General features: G+C 43.7%; 1 protein-coding gene across 1 annotated transcript; it reads left to right on the forward strand.

The window, feature by feature from the left end:
• The first annotated feature begins 1,246 nt into the window (after window positions 1–1,246).
• LOC124152994 lies at window positions 1,247–16,176 on the forward strand. Its single transcript, XM_046526086.2, has 8 exons — window positions 1,247–1,332; window positions 2,469–2,579; window positions 7,017–7,182; window positions 11,660–11,854; window positions 12,395–12,574; window positions 12,816–13,111; window positions 14,266–15,038; window positions 15,755–16,176. The coding sequence occupies exons 1-8, from the start codon at window positions 1,298–1,300 to the stop codon at window positions 16,078–16,080; spliced, it is 2,082 nt and encodes a 693-aa protein (XP_046382042.2). The 5' UTR covers window positions 1,247–1,297; the 3' UTR covers window positions 16,081–16,176.
• Window positions 16,177–17,697: the final 1,521 nt, after the last annotated feature.

Raw genomic sequence — 17,697 nt, forward strand, 5'->3', positions numbered from 1 at the left:
CGAGTGTTTATGATTTGCCGTCGTACTGCAGGAGTATAGCTGTGCGTCATCAAGCAACAAATAAAAGCTCCAAAACCCTTTCGATATTCAGAAGGAATTTCTGCGAAAAGCAGAATCAATAATATGATTCTGGCATCATCATAAGTATGCGTTTGTTTATCACTATCAAATAGTGATGATACCAGGTGTTCAGGAAAAGGAGAGCGTATCCTGCCCACCGATAGCACCCGTCACAAACACATACAAAGACTAGTCAACTGTACACCTGGAATAAACTCGGAAACATATGGTACAATTCAATAGAGTTAATTGCATCAGACATGGGAACATATGGTACAATTCTAAATAGGGAATTGCATCAGACTGGTGCATCACTGATGCGTCAAATTTTTCAAATGTCTTCCACATGTCTACGGCCATGGGCTTTTGAGATAGAGTCGTTTGAAGCTCTTTGAAATCTTCGGAGACAGAGCACGCTCGGTTGTACCTCAAAAGTTGTGAAATGTAGACTCCAAAGTCTGAAACTTTTGGAATATTGCTAAACATGAAGAATCCTCGTTATTGTATGGAATCCTAGAAGGGACATTGTCGCGTTGTGCCATCGTCGCATTTTTGCCCTTACAAAAACAAGAATAAAGTGTCAAAATGAACCAAAGCGCGACAATACGACATTTTGACCATTTGTCGCATTGTCGCGTCGTAGAAATTTTTTCCTTTGGAAAAATAATAAAATATTATTCAAAGCGCGACAATGCGACCATGCGACAAATGGCAAAAATATTAATGTCGCGTTGTCGCATTGTCGCGCCTTGATTAATTTTGACACTTTCTGCATGCTTTGTAAAAGGGCGAGAACGCGACAATGCGACATTACTCCTTCCAGGATTCCATACTATGATCTTACAGTAATTTGGATAGTCAGGTTCACTGTACATACCGGAAACAATTACATGCATCTTGAAGCAGACAGTTAGCGTGTGCATGACCAAGTCTGGTCACTCACTCACTCATTCACTCACTCACTCACACACTCACTCACTCACTCACTCACCCACCCACCCACCCACCCCACTCACTCACACACTCACTCACTCACTCACCCACCAACTCACTCACTCACTCACTCACTCACTCACTCACAACACTTCGTCGTTTGGAGACACACGTTGTTGTGTTACCAATACTTATCAACACTGATTTAAGAACGTTCAATCAATGCCTGACCTGTGTACAGCCAGATCCCATATCAATATGCACACAAACTGGTCTAGCTATAGGTTGTGAGTGGATTACTAACATGGACCGTTGTGAAGTCGGAGAAGTTCTCTATGGGTACGTATCTATTGGGACCCGTGAAGATCCGGGGTAGAATAGGTCTTCAGCAACCCATGCTCGCCGTAACAGGTGACTATGCAACTGGATTGTCTGGTCCCGACTCGATTATTTACAGACCGCCGTCATATAGCTGGAATATTGCTGAGTGCGGCGTTAAACAACAAACAAAACAAAACGTATCTGTTGGCTCAAGTCAGTGTTGCAGATGGGTTCCGAGGTGAGCTCAGATGATAACTTGCTGACTACGTGGCCGGAGATATGTGGTCGGTGGTCTTAAAGGGCATCTATTTCGTCGGATAATCGAGACTGGTTATTCTCTGTCTTTGACGATTCACATTTATGTCAGATTTTTGGCGACCCGTGAAGATCCGGTGCAGAATAGGTCTTCAGCAACCCATGCTTGCCGTAAAAGGTGACGGTGCTTGTGGTTAGAGGCGACTAACGGGCTCGGGTGGTCATGCTCGCTGACTTGGTTGATGTATGTTATCGTATCCATATCAATGCTCATGATATCAATCACTGGATTACTGGTCCAGACTAGATTACTTCCAGACCGCCATCATATACCTGGAATGTTGCTGAGTACGGCGTTAAACAACAAACAAAACAAAAACATCTTTTGGAACATGAAAAAGAAATGGAAGGTATCTTCATAAACTCAACTACATACCCTGCAAGGTTGTTGGGCACTTGCTTATGAAGAGATCATGAATGAATCTCTTAAGGTCAGTGCTGACACCAGGTGTTCGTGAAATCATTAAATGAGTTCGCGAAAGGTTCGGTAAAGTTCGTCAAAAGCCAGCAGTGACCGAAAACAATACTGTTTACCAAAGTCCGAGGCCCCTGCTCCCCCGAATATTAATGTCCCGTGGGGCGGTCGGGTAGCCTAGTGGTTAAAGCGTTCCCTCGTCATGCCGAAGACCCGGGTTCGATTCCCGACATGGGTACAATGTGTGAAGCCCATTTGTGGTGTCCCCCGCCGTGATATTGCTGGAATATTGCTAAAAGCGGCGTAAAACCATACTCACACACTCACTCATTAATGTCCCGTAAAATATCATTGCGAGCATGCGCCGTATGTCCGTTTACAGTATGACGATTTAGTATTTCAGGCGTGTATTTAATTTGTTCAGGAAATCTTCTGATGTCGGCATCACTTCAGCTCCAGACACCAACATGGCGGGAGAGGATGAAAACGAGGATGTATCCTCCTCCTCAGAGGAAGAGGAAGAGGAGGAAGCTGGGTAGGAAATCCATGTTTTAGTTGAGGTATTTACATAGGGAGATGAACATATTGTCTGTGAAGGACTTTATAGAATTGATGGCGTTAGACTGATGCAGTTTAATGCCGACCGCCTCCGTGGTCTAATAGTAGAGCGTCCGCTCGGAGAGCGAAAGGTCCGGGGTTCGATTCCCGGCTGCGTCATACCAAAAGATGGTACTTGTTACCCTGTCTGGCGTTCGGCATTAAGGGGATAAGACAATGACTGGTCGGCTCGGAGACAGTATACTGTCTGGTTGTGTATTCATGTTAAACTGCGGCATGGTATCTCAGTGGGCTAGCACCATATTAATATGCATTAGTCCGGACTAGTACAAGCAGCCACACACACACGTGCATGTACGTCGCTATTTAAGTACAATAATCTTCGACGCGCCGTTAAACCCCATTTCACCTCACCTCACCTCAAACCCAATGAACAGTGGTGATGGTTCACTTATATCACAGGAAGAACCGAACGCGAGCCTACGGCATGACAATCCTCACTTTAACCTCTATCCATCCATCCACATAATTAATACATCATATCTATGAGTGAAGTGAGGGAGTGAATGATATTTCACCCGCCATATCACATCTTCTAGAGGCAAGGGCGTTAACTGACTATATAAGTCCAGTTTTCTCCCTTGCCGAACTAGGCTGAAATTCCGGAGTTACATTTTGTCTGGACTAACGAGTTTATGAATAGTATTATCAAAAAGTAAACAACATGTCAACGTGCAGATGTCCGTCGACTGCAGGATTTGCAAAGCATTTAAACCGTATATATTTTGCAAATCTTTACATGTTTTTAATCAAGGTGCTCAAGTGATTTGATGCGGGGTAAGACTCGTTTTATTACAATGTAGATCTTGATATCAATCAGATCGTCTTGACTGTGCGCCGCTTTTTTGTTTAAAGCAAATGCAAGTGATATGAGAGATGAAATCTGATTGGTCAATAGGAGGGACATAGAAGGGACATAGCTCGTAATAGCCATTGGTGGCGCTACCATCGAGCCTGAAAGTTCCAGCCTAGTTTGGCAAGGGTGGAAACAGGAATTTTTAAGTCAGTTAACGCCCTTGCCTCGGGAAGATGACCATATAAAGCCGGCCTGTAGAAATAGTATCTTTCCTTTAGTCGAGCTCCTAAACGAAAATAATAGTTTCCGGAATCCCCATCCTGAAACACCGAGGAACAAAAATATGCTAGATGTCCAAAAGCTATTAAGCTTGTATGATAGTGGTGTCACGACTTGCCTTAACTCGCTTGTGATGCAGATGTCCTTTCGCTGCTAAATCCTCTGCTCCTTTGGTCGAATGCCAGGTTCGAAAAACCAGACAGACAAACAGAAAGACACACAGATATGTTATTAAAGTCAATTAAGATACAAACAGAAATAAAACAACAGTACATGCATCATAATACTCTAAAATGATACACAGCAAATATAACGAGCCACCCCACTAGTTACGAGAGGCCATCAACGATATATACAATAACAGAATTTACAATATATTGAGGATCACACTAACATCTACTGGTATATAACTTTCGATTTTAGGGCGACACTGGCAGGTCTTGGCAGATACTAAAAGTACATCTGGACTGGAGTGTATAAAACCTACCTTCCTAATGGCGGTACAATTACACACACTTCATTTGCTTCTGCAAAATCTAATCTTTCCACTTCAAACATGTAAGCGACGGTTGGGTAGCCTCATGGTTAAAGCGATCGCTCGTCACGCCGAAGACCCGGGTTCGATTCCCCACAATGTGTGAAGGCGATTTCTGGCGTCCCCTGCTGGAATATTGCTAAAAGCAACCAAAAACATACTACTCACTCATACAGGTAATTTAATAAAACGTGTTTATCATCCTTAACTTCAAAGGGAAGATGTCTCCGTTAACAGCTGGATAATTGCTGATGCGTCGTAAAACAATATTCATTCATTCAGCCAGAGGGGCGGTCGGGTAGCCTAGTGGTTAAAGCGTTCGCTCGTCGTGCTGAAGACCCGGGTTCGATTCCCGACATGGGTACAATGTGTGAAGCCCATTTCTGGTGTCCCCCGCCGTGATATTGCTGGAATATTGCTAAAAACGGCGTAAAACCATACTCACTCACTCACTCATTCAGCCAGCCATTCATTGAAAAGGGATAAACTCGATGAGAGAATGCTGAGTGTTGTAACGACCCATTCGGAATTTAGCAAAAACGCTTCATTGACTTCTTGGGAATGTTCAACCCCATAAATTTCCTTAAAGGTTAATTGATTCCTTAATTAATTCCTCAGTCTGCCATTAAGAGTTGAGTCACTTTGGCTTCACTTACATTGTACATGTCCACTGCCCTTTAAGAACAATCCACCCACTCACACATGACATATGCAGTTAGACCTGGCCATGGTTGATAACAGTAATCAGTAACAGTAAAATATCGATATGTCAATGGCAAGGACTCAATTCACAAAGTGAGCTTGGCTGAGTTGCGATAGTCTTATCACTTGTGTAAATCCTACTCAGGGTTACATATCTGATTCGCTCGGTAACATGCCTGCAGTGCTAATGCGGACCTCGTGTATCAATCAGTCTGTAACATGAAGGCAGGCTCCCCCGCAGTGGTTGTGTTATATGACGTTGTTGAGCTCCAAATTGTTACAAATGACCTATACTAATCTTAGTTGGGCGGTATTATAACTGTTTATTTTAATTTTCATTTAAGGATGGACTGTGTATTTTTTTCGGTTCATTGAGGTATGAATCGAAAAACCAATGTACAAACTGTATGAATCCGCGTAGCGGATTCTTACAAAAGTTTGCTTATAATTAAATTCGACAGCATAAAACATGTTTTATCTACAATAGTTTAACCAAAAACAGTTGTATATATCAAAACAGACAAGAATGACGAGATTGATAAACATTCCAGGTGTAGGAATACATACTGTGGCGTGACATGAATCAGGTGATTGTTTAATTTATGCACATAAATTGACACGCCTACACTGTCAGTAGCCAATCAACGGAGAGCAGGATCAAAACAATGTCCATTGGACCTGTCAGGTAAGACAAGAGGCGAAAAGAACTGCAACAGTCAGACTGTAACGAACTGGAAGAAATATGTCCGGGAGAAGGCGGCTGTTTCAAATTACATGGTCAGTTACCGCCAGATTCAAACATAGCTTCCCTGATTACGGTCAAACACAGTTGGAAAAATGCTAGTTAGAAAGGAAACCCGAAGACAAGAAGTTGAACCGAGTCGAGCAGAAAAAAACAAACAGACGAGCGAGCCTGCACGTTTGCTGTTTCATTCAATCTCGGCCATCGGTTTCAAAGGGTAGTTTGGACAATGCATATGCACGAAAGTCGCTAAATGTCCTGTGCATGACGATACACGTGAGCAGAAAGGGAATTCCCTCGGCTGTAATATTGGGATTCACCGACATTCCGAAGTAATAAAAGTAGTGCGCCTCGTTTGGCGTGGCTTATTTTTTTACATTCATTGGAAAATGAATGCAATAACACGTGACCAATTCAGCTAATCAGAATACAGAATACAGGAAGTTCACAAAAATTTAATTATTATAATTGTGTCACTAAATCTAGAGCCAAATATATGAATTTATTTAGTTGTATTTCAATATTTTCATAAAACATGGGTAGGTATTCTCTAGTTGTGAAATCAATATCACAATTCCAAAATCACGACAGTATCAATCCATAAAAAAATATTATATGCCACCATCCTAGTAATCGTTTCATTCAAATAACTAGGACCTTTGTAAAAACTCTGCAAGATACGAGGTCAGGATGTACGGGTGGTGGGTCGAAACCTGTTCCAATGTTGGTATGCGCAGCAAGCAAACTGTAGATAGGAATCGAGTTTAACGTATTCGTACCTCCACCGTTGAGTGAGTGAGTGAGTGAGTGAGTGAGTGAGTGGGTGGGTGGGTGGGTGGGTGAGTATTTAGAAGTAGTAGTAGTAGTAGTAGTAGTAGTAGTAGTAGTAGTAGTAGTAGTAGTAGTAGTGAGTGAGTGAATGAGTGAGTTGGGTTTAACGCCGCTTTTAACAGTGTTCCAGTTATATCGCGGCGTGTCACCTTAATGTGGGAGGAGAGCCCGAAGTGCTGCAGGTCTCAGACGTTTACCACTTCGGTGAAACCCACGAGCACGGGTATGGTGCTGACAAACCTAGAAACATAATCGGGGTGAACCGGGATTCGAACCCACAATCACAGGTTTCTGGCGTGCCCAAGGGACGCAACTCTGCACAGCGAATCGCGGCGCCTTAGACGACTGGGCCACCTGTGCCCCCATTAGTAGTAGTATACATAGATATTGTTACAGTACAATTCATTGTCAAAATATTGCTGAACTGCCGAAGGGATTTAAAAATTTAACTCTCTCTTTTGTTTGTAAGGGATATATTTGTTGCCCGCGAAAGCAGTCCCGATGCTATGGAGCGAGCGATCAAGCCACTGGGTCACGGCGTGCTCGCAGATGTTCCTTTGAAGCATGAAGATGTGAAGTGTAAGCTGGTAGAACTGGATGTACCGAGGAGAAACTGGCAGCTCGTACAGTTGCGGGTCAGAAACTATTTATTTTCCATAGGTCATGAGCTGCAGCTAAATGCTTTCAGTAAATGGTAACTATTAATATTTGCTGCTTCATAGTTTCATGTCCCACAAGAAACTATTTATTTTCCTTAGGTCATGAGCTGCAGCTAAATGCTTTCAGTAAATAGTAACTATTAATATTTACTGCTTCACTGGATTGTGTCCCACAAGAAACTATTTATTTTCCATAGGTCATGAGCTGCAGCTAAATGCTTTCAGTAAATGGTAACTATTAATATTTGCTGCTTCACTGGATTGTGTCCCACAAGCTGCATATTCATTCTTGCAATAGTTATGTCTGTACGATGCCGTCGTTTGCTGACATATGGAGTTGGCATGCTCCTGTACATATTCTGCATGTATGTCGCCTATATGTTGCATGATGGTGCCTTATATATTTTTGTTGCACATTGCAGGTATGTTGTATGGACGTTGCAGGTATGTTGTATGGACGTTGCAGGTATGTTGCATGAATGTTGCTGGTAGGTTGCAGGTATGTTGCATGGACGTTGCAGGTATGTTGCATGAATGTTGCTGGTAGGTTGCAGGTATGTTGCATGGACGTTGCAGGTGTTGCTTGAATGTTGCTGGTAGGTTGCAGGTATGTTGCATGGACGTTGCAGGTATGTTGCATGAATGTTGCTGGTAGGTTGCAGGTATGTTGCATGGACGTTGCAGGTATGTTGCATGAATGTTGCTGGTAGGTTGCAGGTATGTTGCATGAATGTTGCTGGTAGGTTGCAGGTATGTTGCATGGACGTTGCAGGTATGTTGCATGAATGTTGCTGGTAGGTTGCAGGTATGTTGCATGGACGTTGCAGGTATGTTGCATGAATGTTGCTGGTAGGTTGCAGGTATGTTGCATGGACGTTGCAGGTATGTTGCATGAATGTTGCTGGTAGGTTGCAGGTATGTTGCATGGACGTTGCAGGTGTTGCTTGAATGTTGCTGGTAGGTTGCAGGTATGTTGCATGGACGTTGCAGGTATGTTGCATGAATGTTGCTGGTAGGTTGCATGGACGTTGCAGGTATGTTGCATGAATGTTGCTGGTAGGTTGCAGGTATGTTGCATGGACGTTGCAGGTATGTTGCATGGACGTTGCAGGTATGTTGCATGGACGTTGCAGGTATGTTGCAGGTATGTTGCTGGTAGGTTGCAGGTATGTTGCATGGACGTTGCAGGTATGTTGCATGGACGTTGCAGGTATGTTGCATGGACGTTGCAGGTATGTTGCATGGACGTTGCAGATTTGTTGCATGGACGTTGCAGGTATGTTGCACGGTCGTTGCATGAACGTTGCAGGTATGTTGCATGGACGTTGCAGGTATGTTGCATGGGCGTTGCTTGAACGTTGCAGGTATGTTGCATGGACGTTGCAGGTATGTTGCATGGGCGTTGCATGGACGTTGCAGGTATGTTGCATGAACGTTGCAGGTATGTTGCATGGGCGTTGCATGGACGTTGCATGGGCGTTGCATGGACGTTGCAGGTATGTTGCATGGACGTTACAGGTATGTTGCATGGGCGTTGCATGGACGTTGCAGGTATGTTGCATGAACGTTGCAGGTATGTTGCATGAACGTTGCAGGTATGTTGCATGGACGTTGCAGGTATGTTGCATGAACGTTGCAGGTATGTTGCATGGACGTTGCAGGTATGTTGCATGAACGTTGCAGGTATGTTGCATGGGCGTTGCATGAACGTTGCAGGTATGTTGCATGGACGTTGCAGGTATGTTGCATGAACGTTGCAGGTATGTTGCATGGACGTTGAAGGTTTGTTGCATGGACGTTGCATGAACGTTGCAGGTATGTTGCATGGACGTTGCAGGTATGTTGCATGGACGTTGCATGAACGTTGCAGGTATGTTGCATGAACGTTGCAGGTATGTTGCATGGACGTTGCAGGTATGTTGCATGGACGTTGCAGGTTTGTTGCATGAATGTTGCAGGTATGTTGCATGGACGTTGCAGGTATGTTGCATGGACGTTGCAGGTTTGTTGCATGGACGTTGCATGAACGTTGCAGGTATGTTGCATGAATGTTGCAGGTATGTTGCATGAATGTTGCAGGTATGTTGCATGGACGTTGCAGGTATGTTGCATGGACGTTGCATGAACGTTGCAGGTATGTTGCATGAACGTTGCAGGTTTGTTGCATGGACGTTGCAGGTATGTTGCATGAATGTTGCAGGTATGTTGCATGGACGTTGCAGGTATGTTGCATGGACGTTGCAGGTATGTTGCATGGACGTTGCAGGTATGTTGCATGGACGTTGCAGGTATGTTGCATGGACGTTGCAGGTTTGTTGCATGGACGTTGCAGGTTTGTTGCATGGACGTTGCATGAACGTTGCAGGTATGTTGCATGAATGTTGCAGGTATGTTGCATGGACGTTGCAGGTATGTTGCATGGACGTTGCAGGTTTGTTGCATGGGCGTTGCATGAACGTTGCAGGTATGTTGCATGAATGTTGCAGGTATGTTGCATGAATGTTGCAGGTATGTTGCATGGACGTTGCAGGTATGTTGCATGGACGTTGCAGGTTTGTTGCATGGACGTTGCAGGTATGTTGCACGGTCGTTGCATGAATGTTGCAGGTATGTTGCATGGACGTTGCAGGTATGTTGCATGAACGTTGCAGGTTTGTTGCATGGGCGTTGCAGGTATGTTGCATGAACGTTGCAGGTATGTTGCATGAACGTTGCAGGTATGTTGCATGGGCGTTGCATGAACGTTGCAGGTATGTTGCATGAACGTTGCAGGTATGTTGCATGGGCGTTGCATGAACGTTGCAGGTATGTTGCATGGACGTTGCAGGTATGTTGCATGAACGTTGCAGGTATGTTGCATGGACGTTGCAGGTTTGTTGCATGAATGTTGCAGGTATGTTGCATGGACGTTGCAGGTATGTTGCATGGACGTTGCAGGTATGTTGCATGAACGTTGCAGGTATGTTGCATGGGCGTTGCATGAACGTTGCAGGTATGTTGCATGGACGTTGCAGGTATGTTGCATGAACGTTACAGGTATGTTGCATGGACGTTGCATGAACGTTGCAGGTATGTTGCATGAATGTTGCTGGTATGTTGCATGAATGTTGCACTTATGTTGCATGGACGTTGCAGGTATGTTGCATGGACGTTGCAGGTATGTTGCATGGACGTTGCAGGTATGTTGCATGAATGTTGCAGGTATGTTGCATGGACGTTGCAGGTATGTTGCATGGACGTTGCAGGTATGTTGCATGGACGTTGCAGGTATGTTGCATGGACGTTGCAGGTATGTTGCATGGACGTTGCAGGTATGTTGCATGGACGTTGCAGGTTTGTTGCATGGACGTTGCAGGTATGTTGCATGGACGTTGCATGAACGTTGCAGGTATGTTGCATGAATGTTGCAGGTATGTTGCATGGACGTTGCAGGTATGTTGCATGGACGTTGCAGGTATGTTGCATGGGCTTTGCAGGTATGTTGCATGAACGTTGCAGGTATGTTGCATGAACGTTGCAGGTATGTTGCATGGGCGTTGCATGGGCGTTGCAGGTATGTTGCATGGACGTTGCAGGTATGTTGCATGAACGTTGCAGGTATGTTGCATGGACGTTGCAGGTATGTTGCATGGACGTTGCAGGTTTGTTGCATGGACGTTGCAGGTATGTTGTCTGTTTTTGCAGGTATGTTGCATGGGCGTTTCAGGTATGTTGCACGGTCGTTGCATGAACGTTGCAGGTATGTTGCATGGGCGTTGCAGGTATGTTGCATGGGCGTTGCATGGACGTTGCAGGTATGTTGCATGGACGTAGCAGGTTTGTTGCATGGACGTTGCAGGTATGTTGTCTGTTTTTGCAGGTATGTTGCATGGGCGTTGCAGGTATGTTGCACGGTCGTTGCATGAACGTTGCAGGTATGTTGCATGGACGTTGCAGGTATGTTGCATGGGCGTTGCAGGTATGTTGCATGGGCGTTGCAGGTATGTTGCACGGTCGTTGCATGAACGTTGCAGGTATGTTGCATGATCGTTGCTTGAACGTTGCAGGTATGTTGCACGGTCGTTGCATGGGCGTTGCAGGTATGTTGCACGGTCGTTGCATGAACGTTGCAGGTATGTTGCATGAGCGTTGCAGGTATGCTGCATGGACATTGCAGGTGTGTTGTCTGTTTTGCAGGTATGCTGCATGGACGTTGCAAGTATGTTGGATGGGCGTTGCAGGTATGTTGTCTGTTTTTGCATGTGTGTTGCATGAGCGATTCAGGTATGTTGCATGGACGTTGCAAGTTTGTTGCAGGAATGTTGCAGGTATGGTGTCTGTTTTTGCAGGTATGCTGCATGGATGATGCACTTACGTTGCCTGAACGTGTCTTACACATGGTTGCAATAAATGACTGTTTGCGGGTAAACATCGATCTTTAAAGTCAACCTTTTCTTGTTAAATTTGCGCACAGCTGAGTTCCAGCGAGAGTCTGGTGAGCCACTTCTTTGAAACAGACGGGAAAGACAATATGCATATGCCTGATGACGTCATCATCAACATCCCGGTGATGATTCCACGCAGCAAGGTGCGACCAGAGAAAATGTACGACTTCTTTTTCATGGTGGAGAATGCGGGGGTCTGGTCACGCTGCCCAGCTGAATACAAGGTTGGACATTCACCTGACTTCATGAACCATACTTATGGAAGTTCAATACACGCACAGAAAGGGTTCAATCAGAATAAATGCTGGAATAGTGTAAAGAATCAAATGTCATTAAAGTAACAAATCTATATTAACAGGGATCATGATTGCAGTATCATGATGGAGGGGCGGTCGGGTAGCCTTGTGGTTAAAGCGTTCGCTCGTCACGCCGAAGACCCGGGTTCGATTCCCGACATGGGTACAATGTGTGAAGCCCATTTCCGGTGTCCTCCGCCGTGATATTGCTGGAATATTGCTAAAAGCGGCGTAAAACCACACTCACTCACTCACTCAGTATCATGATGGCATTCGTTTTCGTCAAAAACAAGCATCATTCGAATGGTTGACAATGAGATCCAAGTGATAAACTCAAATAATAATTGCTAACGAGAAATTTCTGTCTACAAAGAGTTCTAACAATTTGTTGTCGTCTTTGATAATACATGAAACAAAATAGAATTCGTTTGATTGATGCTGTTGTAAGGTGTTCCTGTTTTAATATAGAACCGCAACGCCAAGGCAAGCATCAAGGAGTTCAAGTCTCTGTGCGTGATTGCGAGACTCAAGCCAGAAGAGCATGTTATCACTCCTAAGGGATTCAATTTTGTCTCTGATAAAGATCAACACGTCACAGTCAGTTTCCCAGAAGGCACCGTGGAGAAAGATACAAATTTTAAGTTCATAGTATGTATACCATTTTAAAAGGATTCGTTATCGTATTGCCATCACAGTAGGGATCAAAATCAAGTAGTAGTAGTAGTAGTAGTAGTAGTAGTAGTAGTAGTAGTAGTAGTAGTAGTAGTAAAAGTAGTAGTAGCATTGTCGTAGTCGTCGTCGTCATTATTATTATTATTATTATTATTATTATTATTATTATTATTTTTACAAACATGCCACGTAAACCATCCATGTTTCATCCGTCAAGGTGGAGACAGTTGACCCCAAGAGGAGTAAGAAATACAAGACCTACAATCCTTCCACCTTTAACTGCATCCTTGGCTTCACCACAACACTGCACGTGAAACACGTGCATGACACGTGCCTCAAGCATCTCGTGGAGGTCTGTCTTCCCATACACAAGTCGGGGGATGATGATGGGGAAGAAGAGGTGGAAGGGGAAGTGGTGTTCCTCAGATGGGAGGGCGATGAAGTAGAAATCGTTCAGGATGAACCGACAAGGGAGGAGAGCTCTTACAGCATTCCTGTCAAGCATTTCTCAGGGTATGATCCGTTTCATCTTCATATACACCCAAACCACCAGCCCATCTGGTTGATTGATTTTGTCGGTTATCCTTTTTTGTCTTTCCGGAAACATTAGGGTTTCATTAACGTTTTACATAACTACAGTGAATCCATTTGCCTGGGCCTTCCCATTGAACTCATTAATACCATTAATTCCTACAATCATATGATGGGTATAGAGTTGTCCTTTGGTGCATTTGGGTTAATTTTTTAATCTGCAATTGAATTTCCATGCTCCGAAATAACGGGTTTCTTTGTAACATTTTATCTTTTTCTGACCCCTGTCTTTCTTTCTTTCCGCCCAGTACATTCTGTTCCGGCGAATAATCGAGATTTATGTTCTCTGACGTTGACATTTTTTATTTGCTGATCACCCGTGAAGATCCGGATTAGAATTGATCTTCAGCAACCCATACCTGTCGTAAGAGGCGTAACGGGAAGTGGTTGGTGCATGTCCCAATTGCATAGGGCGGTCGGGTAGCCTGGTGGTTAAAGCGTGATATTGCTGGAATAAGGCCAAAAAGCGGGGTAAAACTATACTCACTCACTCACTCACTCACTCACTCACCCAATTGCATAGATCTATGTTCATGATGTTTTTCATCGCCATGATACAGCTAACCTGTTGCGACGTTGAACAACAATTTTAAAGGAATAAATAAAAAGAAGATTGTTGATATGATAATGACCATTTTTGTAAATTATTGGAGATGCATATTAAACAAGATACAAGCTCACTGACTTGGTTGATGCATGTCATCGTATCACAATTGCGTGGATCGATGTAATGATATCAATCACCGGATTGACTGGTCCAGACTCGATTATTTACAGACCGCCGTCCTATAGCAGGAATATTGCTGAGTGCGGCGTTAAAAAACAAACAGACAAACAAACGTTGCTGACATACGTCTGACATCTGACCATTAACAGAACAAATGGAAACATGACATTGAGCTGATATTGTGATATGGCTGTTCTTGTTTCCGGGCGTTAAGACAACAAGTGGTTAAAGAGTATACAAGGCTCATTGAAGACATGGTTCAATTACCACAGGGGTTAAGTATGTAAAGCCCATTAGTGTTGGTAAAATAGATTAAGACACCCTCACGCTTACTTTTTTATGTATTAAGCTATAGTGCCGTCCGTAAAAACAAATCTGCCTCCAACCAAGATGTCTTGACAGCTGCCCGCATCTTGGCCGGAAAGGAGAACCTCTGTACCCTTCTGTCCTTCATCAAGGTGCGTACTATAGGACCTACAGTCCTCCTGGACGTCGTTGAGTCTTGTAAGGCAGAGAAGGTCATCCGGATACATCGTAGAGCAGGCATGAAGGAGATCGAGATGAGCAGATCCCGTGACATTCCAGTGTCGGACAGAGAAAGGATCAAGATCGAGCTTGGCGGAAATCTCGCCCATGTCTCATGTGTCCCACGTAAAATCTATAACCTCACGTTCGTGAAAGCAGCTTCGACCAATAACGTCAGCTTCCCTCTACAGACACGGGTCTCGTCGTCAGCTTACAGCGTCATCAACTTCAGAGGAGGAAGAGGACGGTGGGTCCACTCTATCCATTTCGATCTTGGCCTTGGAACTAGAAACCCCAAGAACACCCTTCTTTGTCCCACCAGTGTCTGTTTCCCGACCTTTCAGCATTACCAGGCCGAGTTGAAGTATAGGCCAGTGTCGGATGTCCCAGTAACAAGGGTGGTCTTCAAAGGGTTAGATACCCCCGACAGCCAGTGGGATGACAGCAGGCCAGTAACCCGCCAGTCAACAAGTACAATGCAGTCTGTGGAGGCGGACTCTGAAGTGAATGTAATGTTTGACAGGCCAGTTAGTCGTGCAGTGTCATTGAAGTCAGAGTCAACCGTTGCCTCACCCACTGCATCAGTAATCGAAAAAAGTAAGAATATTTATACCAACAGTTTATCATTTTGTCACAAATGAAAAATATATGATTCGTCTATATAGCTCTACACTCTGATGTTTGATAAGTGTATAATTTGTTAATGAAATGATAACACGTTTATTAATTTTGGGACTTTTTTCCTTCCTATGCATATGGAAGATGTATAGAGGGGATTTGGCTCTAGTTTATTGGCTGTTTGATTCAAGTCATTCACACAAAACAATATGTCTATGTTAAATTTTATTGATTATTCTAATTTCTCCGAGAAAGTATGTCAAAATCACACAAGGCACTGCTTACAACGTGTAGACCAAGACTAAAATTTGGTACCAGGTCATTGGACATGGGGCAGCACGGGTGGCCCAGTCGTCTAAGGCGCCGCAATTCACTCTGCAGAGTTGCGTCCCCTAGGCGCGCCAGAAAACTATGATTTTGGGTTCGAATCCCGGTTCGCCCCGATTATGTTTCTAGGTTTGTCAGCACCATACCCGTGCTCGTGGGTTTCACCGAAGTGGTAAACGTCTGAGACCTGCATCACTTCGGGCTTTCCTCCCACATTTAGCTGACACGCCGCGATATAACTTGAATTCTGTTAAAAGCGGCGTTAAACCCAACTCACTCATTCATTGGACATAGTCTAAAAGTACATCAACAATCATCAGAATTATATGGGGATGGTTTTACTATTTTTATTTATTATGCTTGTTTAGGGCACCCTCTGTTGAGCGAGAAAAGCCTACTGGCCCTGAGCGAGCAACTTTCCATGACTGAATGGAACCGAGTGTTGGTGGAGCTGAATATTGGCAGTTCTGACATAGCCCGGGTCAGTGAAGAAGCAACTCGACAAAATTTTAGTCAAGCTTTCAAACTACTTGTGTTTTGGATACAGACCAACAGGGGCAAGTCTGACAGGGATCTCATCAACACTCTGGTTGCAGCCTTTGTTGAACTATGTAGAATTGATATGGCGGAAGTCATTCGGAAGGCCGGAAGGACGCACAGACATTTGAAACGGAGTGATTTTAAGAAAATGTGAGTGAGTTTAGAGTCGCTGTTGACAGTATTTCAGTTAAATGTCAGGTTTATGTCAGGTCAATGTCAATCTCATTAAAATCAGATCTTAGTTCTCGCTACCGCTAAACAAAGATCTGAGGACACCCCATTAGGGGTCACGTCAGACCGACCTTGCGCGAACTTTGACCGACCAATGGAATGACTGACAAGAAGTCGACATTGGCCAATCAGATGGCAGCTTTCTCGTGCTTTACGGCACTAATTTCAAATTGGCGACCACGCTTGGAAACATATTTTGACAAATTCTCGATTAAAAATTTGGAACCTGAACAAAAGAACATTCTGGAATGGCTAATCGATTATCTAGATCTGTATGGATTCAATCTTTAAGCCTGTAACTATCGTTCGGAATACCCCATATTAAAGTTTTTGAGGTTGCATGATTAGAAATCACATTCCGACTGTCACTTTCATGATCTGGTAAGCGACGCTCTGATTGGACGGATGTAAGGTCGTTCTGGCGTGACCCCTAATGGGATGTCCTCAGATCTTTGTTTAGCGGTAGCGAGAACTAAGATTTGATTTTAATGAGATTGGGTAAATGTAGCAAGAAAACCATAGACCATTCGGACTTTAAGGAAGCCCAGGACCATGGATAAAATGCTTATTAACCAAGAGTCAGGAGGACCCTAGGATTCCTGCATCCGATTCCGGTACGACTAAGGGATCTAACGCTAACAGCCACACACTGGGCCAACCATCCCCTGTCTCCTAAGTGAATTACTGAAAGGTATATTTCAGCGGTTTCCATGTGTCAAATATAAAAAAGGCTTTTATACATACCCGATCATTAATTGTGAAATAGTTGCAAAACGCATATCCCATTTTGATGTTGCTGGTCAGGCCTAGAAATCCAAATAATAACATCCTTCTTTGCCCTACCAATATGTCTTTCCTGACCACGCAGCATTATCAGACAGAGTTGAGGTATAGGTCAGTGTCGGATGTCCCACAAGGGTGGTCTTCCAAAAACATTATTTGTTATATAGTGCATACATATTATTGTAACTAATGGATATCACAGCATTTGTTACATTGTCCGACACGGCATTCCGTTTTTTATGTGACTGTAGCCAATCTAACATTTCTGTGACATTGTGTGACATAGCGTTCTGGTTCTTATGATTACTATCAATTTATAATCATTTGTTACGTTGCGTGAGGATCGAGTAACATTGACCAACTTCACATTATTTATAACATTGTGTGACACACCTTATAGCTTTTTGTGACTGTTACCAGTGTAACATTATATTTTTATTTTGTGTTGTACATACAGATTATTGTGACAGTCATCAACATCACATTGTTTAACATGGCATATAAGATCCTGTGACTTTGACCGACATCACATTATTTGTAACATTGTGTGACATAGCACATCGGCTCTTGTGACATTGACCAATATCACATTATTTGTAACATTGTGTGACATAGCACATCGGCTCTTGTGACATTGACCAATATCACATTATTTGTAACATTGTATGACATAGCACATTGGCTCTTGTGACATTGACCAATATCACATTATTTGTAACATTGTGTGACATAGCACATTGGCTCTTGTGACAATGAC

The sequence above is a fragment of the Haliotis rufescens genome, unplaced genomic scaffold (genome assembly GCF_023055435.1).
Source record: "Haliotis rufescens isolate VD_foot unplaced genomic scaffold, xgHalRufe1.0.p SCAF_21, whole genome shotgun sequence".
Classification (NCBI taxonomy): domain Eukaryota; kingdom Metazoa; phylum Mollusca; class Gastropoda; order Lepetellida; family Haliotidae; genus Haliotis; species Haliotis rufescens.